This window comes from Lygodium microphyllum, chromosome 4 (assembly GCF_053477565.2).
Source record: "Lygodium microphyllum isolate KBCC chromosome 4, Lygodium_microphyllum_v1.1.10, whole genome shotgun sequence".
NCBI classification, from domain to species: domain Eukaryota; kingdom Viridiplantae; phylum Streptophyta; class Polypodiopsida; order Schizaeales; family Lygodiaceae; genus Lygodium; species Lygodium microphyllum.
The window spans coordinates 19627253-19646240 of NC_141138.1; the positions used below are offsets into that span (position 1 = coordinate 19627253).

The 18988-nt window shown below is 41.4% G+C and overlaps 1 protein-coding gene across 3 annotated transcripts in view; it reads right to left on the reverse strand.

The window, feature by feature from the left end:
* Positions 1-16258, reverse strand: part of LOC148036849 (uncharacterized) — a 110929-nt gene extending 94671 nt beyond the window's left edge. Inside the window, exons 1-5 of one of the 3 annotated variants that reach the window (XM_087675763.1) lie at positions 15711-16258; positions 14988-15232; positions 13837-14909; positions 13208-13612; positions 13011-13124 (exon numbers count right to left, since the gene is read on the reverse strand). In XM_087675763.1, the coding sequence (XP_087531889.1) occupies positions 13011-13124; positions 13208-13612; positions 13837-14909; positions 14988-15232; positions 15711-16099 (2226 nt within the window). In that variant the 5' untranslated portion in view covers positions 16100-16258. Of the gene's footprint in view, positions 1-13010; positions 13125-13207; positions 13613-13836; positions 15233-15710 lie in introns of all 3 variants that reach the window. The other 2 variants (XM_087675762.1, XM_087675761.1) reach the window with 2 other exon arrangements.
* Between the last annotated feature and the right edge of the window lie 2730 nt (positions 16259-18988).

Sequence of the window (18988 nt, forward strand, 5' to 3'; positions counted from 1 at the left end):
AGGATCTAAAGGATCTACCTAGATCAGTGCCCTTGGATCTTTAGCAACAACTTGGTAGCTAGGCCTTCATATTCCTTCTAGCATGGAGTCAGGGAGCTAGTGGCTTCTCTCCCGAGGTTGACTTTCAGATTCTACAGCTCATCCAATCTCCTGACTATCTTCAAGGGTCTCCTTTCAAGTGGTATTCTCACATTACAGGGGCATGTGAATAATTTCCCCACGAGGAACACTGTCCAAGTGGCACTTGTTGCATGAGCATTCTTCACAATGTAGCAATGCATCTCCACCTCACTCTTCTCTTGTTCCCCTTTTTGGGCCTGAGAGGGGGTGTTGAGAAACACTTCACCCTTAACCCGCAGTTTGCGTTTTGCATTTAGGGTGTGCGTTTAAGGTTTACAGCCCCAAAAAGAGGCGGCATCCTAGACTGACTGTGCCTATTTATAGGCCACTCTCTCAATCATTCCTCATAGCTCATTCATTCAATCCATCACCTCGTCTCTCAAGCCTCTCCACTATCCTCACACCCCTTCAAGAGGACATTGTGGTTCGTGGTTCGTAGCTGTCTTCATCATCTTCCTTGTACTACAGCACCCTTGTTCCCTTGTATCACATTCACTCCATGATTCAGAACTTCATCATTCCATTCATCAGAGTTTCTTCTCTCTTCTCTTCTCTTCTCCATGTTTGCCAAGTTCACTCCGTGTTCCTCCCCGCAAACCCTACTGTCTAGTTGGTATGTCATCTTTTGACACTACCCACATCCCATTTGCGGAGGACATCTCAATTGAGATTGCCCGACATTGTCTCCATCCATCTAGCACTTGTTTTCAACCTCCATCGTGTAGACTTCATCAATTTTTATTGCATTTGCTCATCAACCATATAATCTATAGCTTGCAAACTACTGAACTGCTATGTTTGTGATCTGACGGACTGTTGTACGAAGTGCCACATCCTCATACATGCATTTCTACAACAATCAAACTACCACATCATCATCAACTTGCTGCATTTGCAGTTTTCTCTCCTCTACTTGTCAGACATTGATCGAGCACCACACATTGTTGCATTTGCTATTATCTAACATCTAGAGGCTCCCTTGCTGCATTTCAATATCTATCAAAAGTACAACACACTCTCCCGCATAGCATCTCTGCCTCAATCCTCAAGACACAAGTATTCGGAGTACAATTTTCATTCTTGAATGGTTTTTTTGCTACATGAGCATTGTATATTCAATATTCAATCATGCATTCAAATTCCACTATGTTCATTCTTTCTTAGTTACCCTAACCCTAACTATGTTCTTTTGAGTTTATGCTTTGTCATACACTTTCATTAATGTTTCTTTGTGAGGGTACTTCTTCACACTTGTATCAACTTAACTATGAGGGAGGCATTCCTAGCCTTCCAAAAGCGAACAACCACACAACATTTCAAGAGATCATGGCATTTCGAGATATCCTCAAAAAGATGTCAGAGAGATTGATTCAGCTCATCCCAAAGGACAACAGAGACAAGCTAGAGATCACCCAATGGAGACCAATCACTTTGCTCAAAACAATGTATAAAATTCTAGCCAAAAAGATCAACCTCAAACTACCTCTCTTGATGCCAGACCTCATCCACCCTACCCAAACAAGTTTTGTTTGGGAGTGCAACATCCTTGACAATATTTTCACCTTCTAGGAATCCACAACTCTTGCACGATCCTAGAAACAAAATCTCATTGTTTTGCTTCTCAATTTCGAGAAGACCTATGATAGAGTTGATTGGGAGTTTCTAGAGGGCACCATGTTGAGGATTGGTTTCCCCCCAAAGCAATGGATTAGATGTGTATCAGTTCTATATTCATCAACTCACAATGAGATCCTCATTGGTGGGACCAAAGGTTTCAATATTCAAAGGTCAATGAGACAAGTATGCTCCCTTGTACCTCTTCTTTTCTTATTTGTTACAAAGGCTATAAGTTTCTTCCTAAGGGATAGGAATATAGGTATTCAAGGTATCAAACTTTCCATTTTAAAGTTTGAGGAGTTGCTGAATGACGAGTTTGCAGATAACACATCTGTATACCTAGATGGGGATAGGAGAATTTTAGGGCCTTTGTAGCTACGATAGAGGTCTTTTGCTGAGTTTCAAGAGCTCTTATTAATTGGCACAAATCCTATGTATTTTGGGTTTATGATACTTGGCAGATTGAGTAAAAACCACATGAGAATTTCACTTGGGTCCCCCGTGGCACTTTTGTGAGATACTTGAGACTTGGGCTGCCATATAGACATTGATATTTCTTTACAGCACCAACTGCCATGTAGGCATTAAAACTGGAGCACAGCAAGACTATCAATAGCAAGCAAGGTGATAGTTGCAAAGCAAGTTATGTTAGCCACCATGTGGCAAATAAATTCTATTTGGACCTTCTCTAGGTCATGCATTGGCCAAGTGAAGTAACTCATCAAGAATTTAATTTGATCAAGTGGAGATTATAATCCTACAAGGGCAAAGGTAACTTGGGGTGTTATCATCTAGCCTAGATCCGATGGTGGTTTGGGGTTTATTGATCCAAATAGTCAAAGTAGATAACTGATGGGGTAAATCTTATTGTGAGAAGCCTTCTTCTAGGCGAGGAACCATGGGAAAAGCTCCCATTATGGAGATTAGAGACCATTGCTCCTACTCATGGAGAATCATAGCAACCTAGCACACACTAGCTATTTCAACATATCCAAGCTACAGGGCTTGGGAATGTGGGGGAGTGTTTTGCCTTTCTAGAGCTACTGACCCACATACAAAGACAAAGACTTCGAGGTATCAAGGGGGCCAAAGTCATAACGGAGAGCATCAAGGAGATGGTACCCCTTGAATGGGGGAATGACAAAGTGACAGATCAAACATAGATAGGGCTCCTTACCAGAGAAGAGATCCTTCTTGCAATGGTAGCCACCACTGGAGAGAGTATATTTTCTTTTTCAATTGAGATGGATGATAGATCTTAGGCGAGAGGATTTAGATCAGCTAAAGTTCAAAGGATGCTCTCGACAAAGAATTAGAGTTGTGGCTCATTGTAATTGGACTTGGTACTTAGGCCCAAACCCTCAAACATATATGAAAGATGGATGGAGACATTGAGCATATAAGAGAAGGCCCCTACAAAGACTTCAGTGGATCTTAGGGAGTGGATATGGAGAGATCCATTTGCAGAGATGCCTCAAGATGTGCCCTTCTTTGGCTATATCACTAGGTTGGGAAGGAGAAATATAGATGAGTAGGATCAAAGTTGTGCCAATTGAGGTAAGCATTGGACTATCCAAGGTATATAACAACCTTTCCGGCCCAAACATCTACAAGAGATTAGAGGGCAATTGTAGACTAAGAAAGATTTCACTCTTTCTTTGGTTACTAGCACATAGGAGTTTGGTAGTTGGTACGAGACTTGGCTATGATAGAGACTCTATTCCTTGCGCTAGATATGGGAAGCATAAGTAGACTTTGAGACATTGCATATGAGATTGCCCACAAGCTCAAGAGATATGGAGAAGAGCCCTTAGGATGGTGTTTCATAGCACTATGATTGCTACGTAGGGAACAGTTGTGGGTCACTAACAGAGACCCAACTTGTGGATATGAGGATGTACAAGAGTATCAAGCATATCTCATCTTGAAGTAGCTTGTAAACGCGACTTTCATGCCAGATTTCTAACAAACAATATGGACTCAAGGGGATTGTCACAAATGGAAGCTCATAGCTAGCATTATTGCTCATTACATATGTACAACTAGATATAGCCATGCTATTGATTTTTCAGAGACATCTATTGCAAAGACTCTCTCCAAGATCTAGACAAAGATTGGGCAAAGATTCTGCATACTCTTTTTGGAAGATAGGAGAGAATACATGGCCATTTGGAGACTATGCGAAAGAAGAGAGATGCTTTTCTTAGGACATGGGATTCTAGCACCTTTTTCCTTTTCTAAACCCATATAGTCTGACATTATACTATATAGACTTCCCCTTGGAATGTAATTCTTGATATGACAGTTCCTTACAGAGCTGCTTTATACTTGGTTTTTTTCCTTGAGACACTTTCTTCTTAGGTGTATTACTAGAATTTTTACTTTTCTTTGGAAAAAAAAAGGAAGAGAAGGTAGGTAGACAAAAATAGGTTGTGAGTGTCCATATGGTGCCAATGGTGGAAGCACTAGAACATGAATATTTCCATAAGGTGCCGATGGAGATGAAGACACTGGAGTATGTAAGCCCTCACCAAATGTTGGTTGGGCACAACAACATGACCAATATGTCCATTAGACATAGCCATAGAGGCGAAAATCTGTGGTACTTGATACTAATAAACACCTAGGTAAGCAAGGTAGAAACCCCATGCTAGGTGTGACCAAAAGGTGTGCAAGATGGAGGCTAAGCCTTCTCCGAAGGTGCATGAGCACCACCCAAAACTCAAGGTGTAGAGGTCCTAAAGGTTATGCCTATGTTTGAGAATCCCCTCGGCATGGTGTGTACAATACCATATGGTGACTTATATGCAAAAGTGATAGGCATAAAAGATAATGGTAATACAACAAAAGAAGTGGGTAGGATAGGTGGATTTTCAAATTGGTGTGGAAATAATAATACATTAAATTAATTTTGATTACATGATGAAAATTGAAATCAAGATAAAGATGTAGAATGCATTGAAGATGATATACCAAACTTATTCTGTCTTTGAGAAACATAATGAATAGAAAGCGAGGAAAAAGAAGAGATATCAAAAATTTTCTTATAATCACCCCTTCTTTTATTAACATACATAAGTGATGTTGAGCTACAAATGCATTAGCTTCACTTAAACAGTCCCAAAACATCCTTAATTAAGGAAGAAACCTTGTTTATTTAAAAACAAATGCATTCTTCGAGAGTATATATATCCCATAAGCACAAATCCACTTGGAAGGGCCCAAGCTTTTTATAAATAGGCATGCTGCCCCCCATTCAGCCTTGATCTCGCTTTTGCAAATTTCAAGTATTTCAGCTTACTACCCACGCCCCGGACACGGAGGACATCACGGTCCAAGCTAGCCATTGCTGTCTACAACAGCCCGTCGGTACCTGTTTTCAACCTACCATACACTATTCGGAGCTGATTTCAACATGCTGACTACTGCTGTTGATTTTTTCAACGTTTTCGATCTCTCTCTCTCTCTCCTACAACCTTCGTTTGCTATTTTCTCTCTCCTACAACCAACGTTTTTAGTCTTTCTCTCTCCTACAACCTGCGTTTGCTATTTCCTCTCTCTTGCAACCAACATTTTTAGTCTCTCTCCTCACCTGTGTTATTAATATTTCTCTCTCCTAAACTGCCGTCTACATCAAATTCAGCCTTCCTTGTCTACATTTACTAGTGTTCAACATTCAGAGGCTGCCTTGCTACGATTCAAAATCCACAACACTCTCTAGCTCATTACTCATTACTCTTGCCTTGATCCTTGAGATACAGAAGTTCGAGGTACAATATTCGTTCACTACAGTGTGTTTGTTGCATGAGCATTGTATATTCAATAGTCATATCACTTCATTCCTTCTCTTTGTTCATTGTCTCTGAGTTACCCTAACCCTAATTGTGTTCTTCTATTAGTGTGTGCTTTGTCGTATGACGTTATGTGTTTCTGTGTTAGGGTATTTCTTCACAAGTGGATCTTCAATGGAAGATTACTATCATGAGCATATGACACTCTTGCTTTAACTTGTTCTTTACCAATATGCTACAAAGGTGGAGAAGAAAAAAAATTTAGATAAAGGAACAAAAGTAAAGACGTATGTACCTTGCACTGAAGTATAAGAGATAGATTGATTGAAAATAGAAAATGTACTCTGGACCTCTTTCTCCAAGAGAGGGGCCCATCCCTAATGGAGGTCTTGATGGCCCTACAATATCATCAAGCTTGTGCATACATCTAATGAGAAAGAATTAAGTATACCTTCTTCATACAGCTTTTGTTTGAAAGCTTATCCACGTAACTCTTCCAACTTCCTTGCTCTGTGAGCCAAGATCAATTGTACAACTCCTTATCTGTGATGTCTCCAATGTAGACAAAAGGATCTCCAATCATGTCAAAACCTTGCAGAGTTGGCAATGGATGTCACTCTTGCTTAATTCTTGACATAGGCTCCTTTGAAAACTGAGTCGATGTAGACATGTTTGAAATCATATGTTCCTAGCTTCTAAGAAGAGCTTTCAAATCAAGTCCCAGGTTTCTTCATAAAGTATCTATCTCTAATACCGTGTAGAGAAATGCCCTAGCACAAAAACTCAAATACAATCTTATGACAAAGCCACAAATTAATAATAGAACACAGTTAGGGTTAGGGTAACTCAAACACAATAAATACAAAGAATAATAAAATGGATCAATTTGAATACAATACAATGCTCATGCAACAAATATACTATGCAATGAAAAAATACGGACCCTCGAACTCCTATGTCTCAAAGACCAAGACAAAGAGCATGAGTTCAATAGTGTGTCGTACTCCTAACAAATCTTAAAATGCAATAAGGCAGCCTTCATGACAACAGCAACCACAACAATATACGATTAGATCAATAAGACAAACAAGCAATCCAAGAAGAGAGACAACAAAACACAACTCCTAGATGTCTCTATTAGGTTGGGTGGCAACCATATGCAACAAATGCAACACCTAATGACATGGATAGGCTTAGCGGATGCTGAGATCAGCAAAACACACCATTACAAGATGTCACCAACTATAGGGAGCAACTGATCAAAGTGAAACGGAGAATTTCGGGCAGCCGATCAACTTGCTCCACAAAGTTTCGACATGCTGGAAGACACATCTGAGTACATGGAAGAAAAGATAGGCAAGCTGACCTTTGAAGAATATAAACTGATCATAGCCTATCGACGAAAGAAGATTGAGAAGCTCGACCAACGATTGCCCTTCAAGAAAAGCTTCTGAATGAAGGTATGCATGATTTTCACTCTTCAGATGTTGCGTGTAAGTCTAATGATGTTGCCACGCCATCGAGACCTCCATCAAGGATGGGCCCCCCTCTTGGAGAACAAGATTCGGAGTATTTTTCATTTTTTCAAACTCTTCCGTTCTCTCCGATGCAAGGTACTTTTGATTCGTCTTTTGTGCTTTCTTCTTTTACCTCTTCTGTTTTGCAATATATTGGTAGAGATCATGTGGAAAAAAGAGTCCAATCTGTTGACTACGGAAAAGGTCCTCTTGAGGACCAATTCTTGTATGTTAACACACGTCGCGGGGATTATAAGAAAAAGTCAAGTACCTCTTCTTTTGCCCTTCCTTCTTTTCCGTCTACTTCACATAATCAAAATGAATTTGGTGTTCCTTTCACTTCATTACATGGTGCATCATCATCTTCACAGTTTCATTTTTAGTCTTTAAATGATAAAAATGAACAAAAAGAATCTGCACCTCATACACCTCACTTTCAAAACCCACCCGTCCCACCACATTTTTCCGCTGCTTCACCACTTCCATTTACATCATTTACATTTCCATTTCAAACACCTCATATCACACCGCACATCACACCCGGGGATTATGGAAACATAGGGCACATCCTTTAGGACCTCATCCTTCCCTCAGCCGGGTGGTGTTCCGGTGGTGTTCCACCTACCTCGTACACACTTTCGGAATCATTACAGCCTGGGTATTTCCCATTTCTGAGTCTTTGGATGTCGTGCGTACACACACGACACACCTGATAACAAGATAGGTAAGCTTACCACTTGATGACATCAGGTGTCGTGCGTACACACACACACACACACACCTGATGACAAGGTAGGTAAGCTTACCACTTCGGATCAAACACACGGCAAGTGGCCACGCCTCTTGATCCTATTGTCCACTTGTCGAAGGATACCCTAGGAGAGCCCTTCGATGCACACTTATTGTTCTGTTGTAGGAAAACTTCTTTGGTTAATTCACACTAGGCCAGATTTAGCTTACTCAGTTAGCATACTCAACCAGTATTTCACAGCACCTAGGATGTCACATTGGATTGCATATCTTCATGTGTTGCATTATTTGCAGTGTACTTTTTCTTATGGCTTGACATATGGTTCTAGTTTATGTTTGCAAGGATACACTGATTCTGATTGGGTAGGAGATCCTGACACCCAGCGTTCCCATGGCGGTTACCTTTTTACCTTGGGCACAGCTCCCATTTCTTGATCCAGTCATAAGCAAGAGACGGTGGCGACTTCCACGACCGAGGCTGAGTACTGAGCTCTCTTCGATGGCACCACCGAGACCATCTATCTGAGGAGTTTACTGGTGGCACTTCATTTTCTATGTGACTCTCCCACAGTTGTCTACTACGACAACCAAAGTGTCATTGTCCTTGCAGGCAATCCGATCATCACACCACGGACATGGCATGTAGGAGTCCACTTTCACTTTTCCAAAGAGCACATTGAGCTAGGCACTATTCGCCTAGAGTTTGTGCCTTCATTAGATAATTTTGCAGATATCTTGACCAAAGCAATCAACCGACCGGTTCTTCAGTACCTGCTACCCAAGTTTGGCTTGGATACACCCTCCCCTACTTCTTCAGCTTGACGGGGAGAGGATGCCTCCCTCTTGCTTTCCCTTCCAGTTTGAGAGGAGACGGCTTCTACTCTTGATTGTGACAGTGATGATGCTTACAGTTTTTAAACATTACATTCACTTATTCTTTTATATTGTATTATGGGCATTTGTAACTTCATCCGCACCGTCAGGATAACCTGATTGTAAAAGGGCACTTGGACAAGTGCACAATTCCCTTGCCAGGACACTGTCCCAGTGGCACCGTTGCATAGCATATTGCATGAGAATGACATCTTGCATTACCCCATGCATTGACATTCTGTTCATGTAAACATGAATTTGTGCGCATTTATCCCTTTTCGATCTTTTGAAGTGGTCGACTCTAAGATCCACCATATTCGTAACATAACACATAGCAGTTCTCCTAACGGCAGTTCTCCTACCCTTGCTTGCTTGCTTGTTTTGCTTATCTTGCTAAATCCACCATCCTCTTTTTTGCCTTTCCACATATTCACCACATGATTAACACATACACACACTTTTTCTCATCCTTAGACACTTATCCTAGTCAGTGTGAGGAATTGGTCTGCTAGTTTTGTGCTTGACTTGGGTTTAAAACTCTCTTTATCTTTTCCTATCTGTCACTTAATCGACCGCTACCCCTATATTACTTATGTATTTTCAAAACATTTTTTTTTTACATCCATTGATTTCATCCGTCTTTGTAGGGCTTGGTAGGTCCTTGAACATCCGCCGAGCACCCTTGGTCCGATGCCCTGGCCTCTTTGGGGTGATCACTTGGGCTCCCTTGGTAAGATAACCATCGCCTCTGTAGTCTTGGTAGGCCATTGGGCAGCCGACGTGCACCCTTTGTCCAATGCCCTGGCTGCTTTGGGGTCAGATATCTTAGGATAAATCAAAATTTAAACTGGTCTACTTTTCTCGCCCTATTTTAGGCCCGAGAGGAGATGTTGTGCTAAGAATTGCTCTTAGCCACTTAAACAGCCCCAAAACATGCTTATTTTAGGCTTATTTTAGCCAAAACCCTAAAACGAGGAGTGGATCAAGAGAGTTAAGTGGGAGAGGATCTAGAACCCTAATTTTCTATAAATTGACAACCAACCCTTCACTCTTCCTCTAATCTCGTTTTTGCAGGTTTCAGGAGTTATCAGCTTGCTGCCCACACCTCGCTCACGGAGGACATCTCAACCCTTGCTGTCCATCACTGTTCCCTACAATCTGGCGCATGTTTCTAACCCTCCACACACTGATTGCTGATGTTTCTGCTTGGCGACTGACTCTTGATCGTCTGCACTGCTGTCGTACAGTCTACCATGTCAACAAACTGTTGCATTTGTAGACCCCAACTGCCACCCTGATAATTTTCTCTCCTGCTATAGTCACTGCAATTTTTCTCTCTTGCAAGCTGTCATGCTTGTGTTTTAATTCTTTATCTCTCCTACAAGCTATCCTACCTACGTTTTTAGTCTTTCTCTCACTTGCTGCCTGCGTTTTTAGTCTTTCTCTCCTCACTGTTATCTGCATCAAATCCAGCTTCTCACTACTGCATTTGCTGATGTTCAACATCCGGAGGTTGCCTTGCTACGATTCGAGATCCGTTCAGAGTATGACACACTCTCGAGCTCATTATCCCTGCCTTGATCCTTGAGATACAAGAGTTTAAGGTTCAATATTCATTCATTGCATAGTGTGTTTATTGCATGAGTATCGTATTATTAGTAGTCATATCATTTCATTTATTAACTGTGTTCATTGTCTCTTAGTTACTCCGACCCTAACCCTAACTATGTTCTTTTATCAGTCTGTGCTTTGTCGTATGGTTTCTGTTCATGCTTCTATGTTAGGGTATTTTCTTTACAAGGGACGCATAAAGGTCTTACCACTTTTTACGAAATCTAGAATAGGAGAGAGCATATCTTCCGAACCAATGGACAACAAATTAACTTATGCCAGGAAAACTCAACATTGGTAGTGCAAAAGCAATCAGTGCCATTAGAAATATGCCTTCTAGAGAGGGCCAAACCAAGGGGGCTAATAGTCAATTTCCATCATGAGCTATAAGGAGGTGATAATCTGAGTAACAAAAACACTCTCCACACGCAACCGGCTTGCAAGTCTTCAATCATTCCCTGGATGCTTTGAAGCAAGACTAGAAAAAGAAGAAAGCATGCCCCACAAATGCTTTGGAGCAAGACTAGGAAAAGAAGAAAGCATATCCCACAAACTATGGTTTCCGCAAAGATCTAAAAAACACATCAAACGGTGCAAAATAACATCAAACACCTCATACCCCCAATCTCTCTCTCTCTCTCTCTCTCTCTCTCTCTCTCTCTCTCTCTCTCTCTCTCTCTCTCTCTCTCTCTCTCTCTAAGCAAATGTAAGCGAATACAACAAGAATGGAGAAGTAGAGTATGTATAGGCCCTAGGACGAGACCCAAGACAAACGAGTTAGCCCAAAACGGGCTGTCCAACTCCATAAAGGTGCGCATTACAAAGCCTAATAAAGAGCCTAACACCCATGAAACATACACCATTAACTAATCAATGGGAGTAGGCTCTGTGCGGGAGCAGTTTGATGAGGTTGACATCTCTGAAAGTGTTTACATGTGCTCTTGAATGTTAAGCTTTCAGAAACAAGGCTCAAGCATAGTCAAGAGCACCTACCTTTAATACAATAGAAGGAAATGCTTGGGCAAACAAAAAGAAACACGAGTGTATTACACATAATAAACACAGCATGATGAATGCTCAATGAAGAAGAGGGTGTATGAAAATGTGAATAATACAAAGGGCCCTCAAGCCTTCGTGTTTTGAGAACCAAGGCAACGAGGGAGCTAAGATGTGTCGGAGATGCGGAGAACAATTCTCGAAGTGTGCGTGCCCGAGACAGATCTCGAACATAGCAACTGTCAACCTATGTAACATCAAGAAAGTATTGCGTACAAAGGTTTAAAAAACAGCAAACAGAGCAATGTTGATATGGCAGCCTTTGGGAGCAATTGGAGAAGGCAACAACACCTCTGATGTCAATATGGGCAAGAATGACGACCTGGCAAGCTAGCAATGGCACCTGGATCAGGGCAAGTAGAAAAGCAGCAAGGTGAGATGATCACGATGGCTATTTGTGTTGGCAAGAGGGTTTGCGATGAGTACTTATGCAAAAGGACAGTTGATGAAGGGGCAACAAGTTGGTTGATGAATGGAGGATGAAGTGAGATGCCAACGTGTCCTTCTGTAGGACACTTTTGGGAAGTTGCTCTACCACCAATGAATAACTCTTTTTTTTGAATAAATATTTTTGGGGCTGTTTTTGTCAAGCTAAATTAAGCCTAAATTAATCGTAATTTCATAGCAATTAAGGCTTTTAACTTTACTTGCTCAACAATAGGCGTTCATCATATTACAAAATTGGCAAATCCAAGAATCTAACAAGAGTAAGAGTAATCAAGCTATAGTGCAGCTTGATAGGTGTTCATTAGGACTTTATTACTTGTGACAAATCTTATTTCGTAAATGGCTAATAGAAGCCTCAACTAAGTATATACAGGGGGGCCTTTACCTCTCACATTGTTGTGAAGCAATCAGGAGCATCTTGAAGAAGGTGAAGTGGAGAGGTTCAATTGACTGCGCAAAATTGGCTCAAATATATCAACTACCCATCTCTAAGCTGATAATCATATGCATCCCATGTATGATATTTGGGCCTTGGCACTAACATAAGAATCAACATATGCTGAATTCTCTACATACAAGCAAATTAGAAGTCCTAGAACTACCCACAAATGCATACTTCTTTGCGGCAAAATCTCAATGCCATGTAGCATCAATGATTTTTCAAAGGCTACTAGTGCCTCTATGTATCACTTCTCAAATATGGGAAGACGTACGAATGCAGGTACTTGCAAATTCCTTCGAATGTGGGACAAGTCACTAATGATAATACACAACTATTTAGAGGGAAGTTTCTAAATGTCCAACGTTCCAATCATTTCATGCATGGCATCTGCCATTGACAGCAGTTGCGGGCTTAAGGATGAAGTAGACAATGATGCAAAGGGCCCTCCAAGGAGATAACAAACCAGTATAATCCAAGACCTGTAAACGACTTGTTATATTTGAGATTTCCTTAGGTAACAGCCTGTCTCTACCATAAGATGTAGCGTTCCTTACGTAACAGCCTATTTCTATAAACATAAATGGCTCCTTTTTTATCTACAAAAGGCGTCTTTGGTTTCAATCTGTCAAGTACTTTTGCTGCAAGTACAAATGAAGGTCACTTTCTCAAGCCTCAACTGTGGACAAATTATGCATGCTCTTTTATGTACAAAAGAAGTCGTTGGTTTCAATCTGTCAACTAATTTTGCTGCAAGTACAAAATGAAGGTCACTTTCTCAAGCCTCACCTGTGGACGAATTATGCAGGAGAATTGGAGATGATCTTTTAAGCTTTCAAGACTTGATGGAGGAAATGGTGCCTTTGCTTCTCCAGATTCAAGCCAACTGTTCCTAAGACAAATCTGCCAACACAAGGTTCTTTTATCAACAAAAAGTGAGAATTTATCCCGAATTAAGCTTCCTTCTCGAATTTGAAAGGGCTCACCTCCATATGCCTCGTGATGAAATCAAAAATGACCAAGCATTTGGGATCTACAATCTCTCTCGAATTCCCAAAGGTATGAGTTGCCTTGTTGATTGGAGTCATGTGTTCTCCTGCAGGTGTGAACTCCATACTGTTCACATTCACCTGTACACCTTTGTTCTGTGCACTTTGTTGCAAGCCTCCTTTAGCTGCAGTCTCGTTCAAATTCTTCTTCAACGCTTTTGATTGTGAAAATCCTCCAATTTGTACCTTGCTTTTCGATCCTTCTTGACCAGTACCCAAAGGAAGTTCAGGTTTCCCTAATGGTACATTTGTTTTAGGAAACGATGGGGTCATTTCGAAACCTTTGGTGACCATTGGAGTAACATTCACAGGGGGGATGTTAGCAGCAGCCACGCCAATGACCTGTTACATAAATGCACACAAGATCACTTGCTGTCGCAGCAAGCTATACAATATTTAGGAATTTGCTCTCAACGTTCTCTAAAATTGGTACTGAGCAAAAGCCCTTCCAAAAACTTGAAGCAAACCACCGGCATTTGCTTCTTAGGCTTTACTATCAAGATATAGACTCCTTCCACACCAACAAGACATTGGAAGAAAGAAGCAGAATGCAGATAAGAAGATACCTGTGCCACAGTCAGTGCTACACTTGTGCTAGGAGCTATTACTTTTGAGATTGTACAAGACAATGTTTCCAGTTCTGATGATTGCCCCTTATAAGAAAGTCGTAGAGTTTCAGATGTAATCATGTGTGCTGTGCTTTCAGGAGCCCTTACTTTAAAACTGGAAGAAGACGGTAACTCCACCCCAGAATTTTGATCCTGTTTTGAGTTTTGCTGACCCCCAACTGCCATTTGGTTTCTGCTGGCTACTGGTGAAGCAGCTACCATACTTGCTTCATACTCAAAACCACCTCCATACTGGTCAACTTTAGCAAATGACTGTTCATGAGCATCAGATGTTGCTAAACTTTGGTCCAATAAGGATTCCAATGGCTTTGACTTAAGAATCGGGGCAGCAGTGACAGTTTCAGCTCCAGTTGATTTGACTGATTCCACAACCACTGGACTTAAACTGACACTGTCGAGCTCCATAGTGCTGTCACAAAGAGTTCCACCATTCTGGCCAGAGTTCTGATCACAATGCTCCTCATCTTTAAGGTATGAAGACAATTTACTGTCTTTTGTTTCAGAAGTAGACATATCAAAAGTCTTACCACTGGCAAGAGTACCGTCAGTTTTTGTGACTGTGTAGTCAGCAATAAGGTCATTTAAGTTGCAGATAGCAACAGTGTTACCAATTTCACTTACAGAAAGACTGGGATCTACTAATGAATTATGTGAACTTTGCCTTGACATTGGAGTTTGAGAATTTCCATCAATATCCACCAAAACACCAGTCCTTTTGACACGAAACCCTTCTGTAGTGTTGCTCAAAGACATTGCAACACTGGAGTCACCACTAGCAGGAGTTGGAGGTTCTGATTTAAATCCCTGACTTTTCTGCTTCTGCAGATCCATATTCTCCTTCTCTTCACTCAAAAGCAAGATAGATCTTCCATGTGGTGCACTACCAGTAGATTGTTGAGATGGACTTGACAGTTTCAGGGTTCCAGCCTTCCCAGATGAAAGCTTCTCTCTGCCCTTCCATTCAACCTTGTGTGTCCCTGTTGCCAAGCTCATGTCACTGTCATTATCATCTGCATGCAATGAGTATTTGTCAGGATTGTGCAGGGCCCAATGTGGAGCACCAACTCTAGTAAGGGCCATGTCCTCACTTGGTGGATCACCATCATTCAACACTTTGTCAGGCCGTGTTCCATTCTCTTGTCCAGCACTTAAACCAGAGGTTCTCTCCTCGGTGCCAAAATTTAGAAACATGGACAGGTTTTTTGTAAATGTTGTGGCATCCATGGTGATGTCACCATTCAGGTCATCATTGAAAATTGAGTCCTCTTCTTCTGCACGTGAGATATGCCAAAGTTGCACAGGGCAGCCAGAATCTTCCTCCATTCCATCCAAGCTGCAGTGGAGAGAGTAAAAAATACTGCCTATCTTCACAAACATGCCTTTAAAGGAAAAAAGTGAGTAAGCAAGGAAACAAACTAGTGCAAGGTTAGAATGTCTAGAGCATAGCTTACAAAAAAGTAAAAATTGCTGGCCTTGTTTAAGAAACTAGTTGAGTGCCCTGCACAAGATGATGATGAGCTACGCAGCAGCATGGTAACCATGAACGCACATTTCACCATGGATGAAACACGAAACATGTTTCACTGATGAAACGTTTAAGCATGCACTATTTCACCTACCAATTTCAACTAAAGGAGAGAAAACATTTTCTATTAAACTGCGGCTGAACATATGCATTTTAAATGTGTTATCTTGCCATTTCATGTGGCATTTCACTTAGGGGTAAATGGCTTCGGAACTCAGAATCACTGGAATATAAAAACTTTGACTAATTGTATCATAAGCTAGCAGAACACATCACAGGATTTCACCTTTGCCGCCTGTCCATGGCGCTTTCGTTGTTGGCCCAGCTTCCTTGACTCCCTGTATCCATGTCACACGTAGGCTGTTCCAGCTCTGCAGATTCCCCGTTCAACCCTGCAGATTCTTCCTGTGGAAGAGGGGAACCTACAGCCATGGCCCGCAGTCGGGGGGATCGCCGAGGAGGGGGGCTCCGCTTCTTGGCAGCACTGTTGGTATCCGGAGGTGTCTCAAATTCATCATTTCTGGGGATAAAATGGACGGTCTGCGTCTGTGCGAAGCTCACCCGCCGACGCCTCTTCTTGACAAGGAGGGGGCTTCCGTCGTCGTCTGCAAAGAAGGCCGTGGTGACGTCCATTTCTTTGGCATCCACGATCAGCGTCACGTCTCGCGACTCCATGAATTCGAGGCTCCTGTGCGTGTTGACGCCAGTAAACGAGTCCACGGATACAGACAGAGAGATGGGGATGGCGGCGGAGAAGAGGAGGGGGAGGAAGTGACTCTGTATATTTGAATTCAAAATTTCTCATACATTAGCCAGGGTGCCTATCACAAGTGGATGCGCAATGCCTCCCATTAAACTATTTCACATTGTCATAGACAGTACACATGCTTCCATTTATTATACAAGTTATTAATATATTTATATTTGTAAAATAATAAATAAAACTAGCATTCTGCGTGCACTTCGCGCGCATGGAACACTAGGCAGCTTCATGGCAGCGGGTAGAAGCGGCAAGCAAAGTTGCCGTGCCATATTTCACCGAACAATCTATTTTTCATCTCTCTCTCCTCTTTCCCCTCTCTATTTTTTATTTTTTATTTACTCTCTCTCTCTCCCCCGAAATTCTCTATGTCTAATTTTTTTTCTCTCTCTTTCTTTGCCTTTTATTTTTGTTTATTTTTTTTTCCTCTCCTGGTTTTCACTCTCTCTTTTTTTTCTCTCCCCACTTTTCTTCTTCTTCTTCTTCTTCTTCTCTCTCTCTCTCTCTCTCATCCCATCAAAGGAGCACATATGCCAGATATGTCAATTAGAGCCAGAGACACAAAAGCATTATATTTGCCACTACCTAGCGTATTTTGAGATCCGTGGCCATTTCCATTGTCTCTTTAGAGATGGATTTGGACCACTATCCAAAGTCATGGATTTCATTGATCAGCAATGCCTTGGCCTCTTTCTCCTTGAGATACAATGGCTTTGTGACATGCACCTCAAGAGTACAAGCTGCTCTAGGACACCAAGGCCCTTTACAAAGGCAGCTCACATACCTCTTTGCAAAGGAGATTCGGGAGACTTTAGTACAGTTACAACCCCAGTCCACATGAGAGACTCTCTCACTGCCATAGTCCACACACAAACAAGGAGTATTGATTGATTGGGCCATTCAACTTAGTCGATCCCAATGTCCTAGGTCTCAATAGAGACACTGATGACACCTTCATAGGTGAATAGAAGGGATTATTGCTAGGCCCTCCATACCCACATGAGATTGTACCATCTGGAGCTCATTGTTACTAGATAGAGCTCTATGTTTTACACATAGCCATAGTTAGTTTCCTTTCTTATTTTGCTTTGTACTACATATTTTGCCCAGATAGTTGTACCATCATACACGTGATTGTAATTCAAATCTCATAGGTCATTTTTACCTTTTGTAGACACTAATATATCATTTCATATACACACACACACACACACACACATATATATATATGTGTGGGTATGTATGTAATCTCTCTCTCTCTCTCTCTCTCTCTCTCTCTCTCTCTCTCTCTCTCTCTCTCTCTCTCTCTCTCTCTCTCTCTCTCTCTCTCTCTCTCTCTCTCTCTCTCTCTCTCTCTCTCTCTCTCTCTCTCTCTCATAGATAGGCAAAAACAAAGGGCCTAAAATGTCGAGAATGCCTTCAAATTGCAAATGTACACCCAAAAACGATGACATGGTCTCTTTAGCCTGGATTAGAAATTCATATATAAACAATCCAAAGCAACATGTAATATGAAGAATACACATATATTAAGAAATTCATATCATAATTGAGCATACTATACTTCACGAACTCTCTTACATAGACCTGCTAACTTGAAGTCTATGTCCATTGTATAATACATTTAGACCAATAGAACATGGTCCCATTTTTCACTCGTATTTATTCTCTTTTCATTCTCTCTTATATGCATTGGCCTAGGCACAACTGATCCATATAACATTTCACATCAAAATACTAAGCCCATTGGTTTAACTCCACCAACACATAACAACATATTGATTCTCTCTCTCTCTCTCTCTCTCTCTCTCTCTCTCTCTCTCTCTCTCTCTCTCTCTCTCTCTCTCTCTCTCTCTCTCTCTACACACACACACACACACATTACAAAATCTAATTGATAATGAGTTTCACATCTCTACCACATCACATGTTTTCATATGCATTAAAATGCACAAGCTAGTAAAATATTTTATAACCAATAGCCAAAGCTCATATAAAATATTCACTCACACACCTGCACACACATTCTCTCTCTCTCTCTCTCTCTCTCTCTCTCTCTCTCTCTCTCTCTCTCTCTCTCTCTCTCTCTCTCTCTCTCTCTCTCTCTTCTAACTCTATGTGTGTATGTGTGTTTGTTCGTCGCCTATTTTATCCCCCCCCTCTCTCTCTCTCTCTCTCTCTCTCTCTGTGCGTTTGTTCGTCGCCTATTTTATCCCCTCTCTCTCTCTCTCTCTCTCTCTCTCTCTCTCTCTCTCTCTCTACACACACACACACACGAGCACTAACACACATACACATACATAGATATGAACACTAACACACACACACACACATATAGATGTGATTTATTACTCTTTTATTTATTATTTTAAAATTTTAATTCATACACATGCATGCACACACACTCTCTCAATGTGTTTTGGCCACTCACCCAAGTGTTTGAACCATCCATCTACCATTCATCTTCTCCCATGTATTCCAGTTTGGGGGCATTAGCGTGCACACACACACACACGCACACACACACACACACACACACATATGTATATGTATGTATGTATGTATGGAGTGTAAACACTAACCAACCATCAAGTCACAGTTGGCTTGCCCGCTGTCGGAGGGGTTTTTGTCGAAAGGTCGAATCCACAAGGGATCAGAAATAGAAGGAAGTAGAGATAGGAGATGGAAGAGAAGATAGAGAATACCCAAGTGGTAAACACTACAAAGACAAAGCACAATGAATTGAATCAATATGTATTGAAAGAACCTGGAATCTTCGCACTACTCAGAAGCAATCTCCAGGC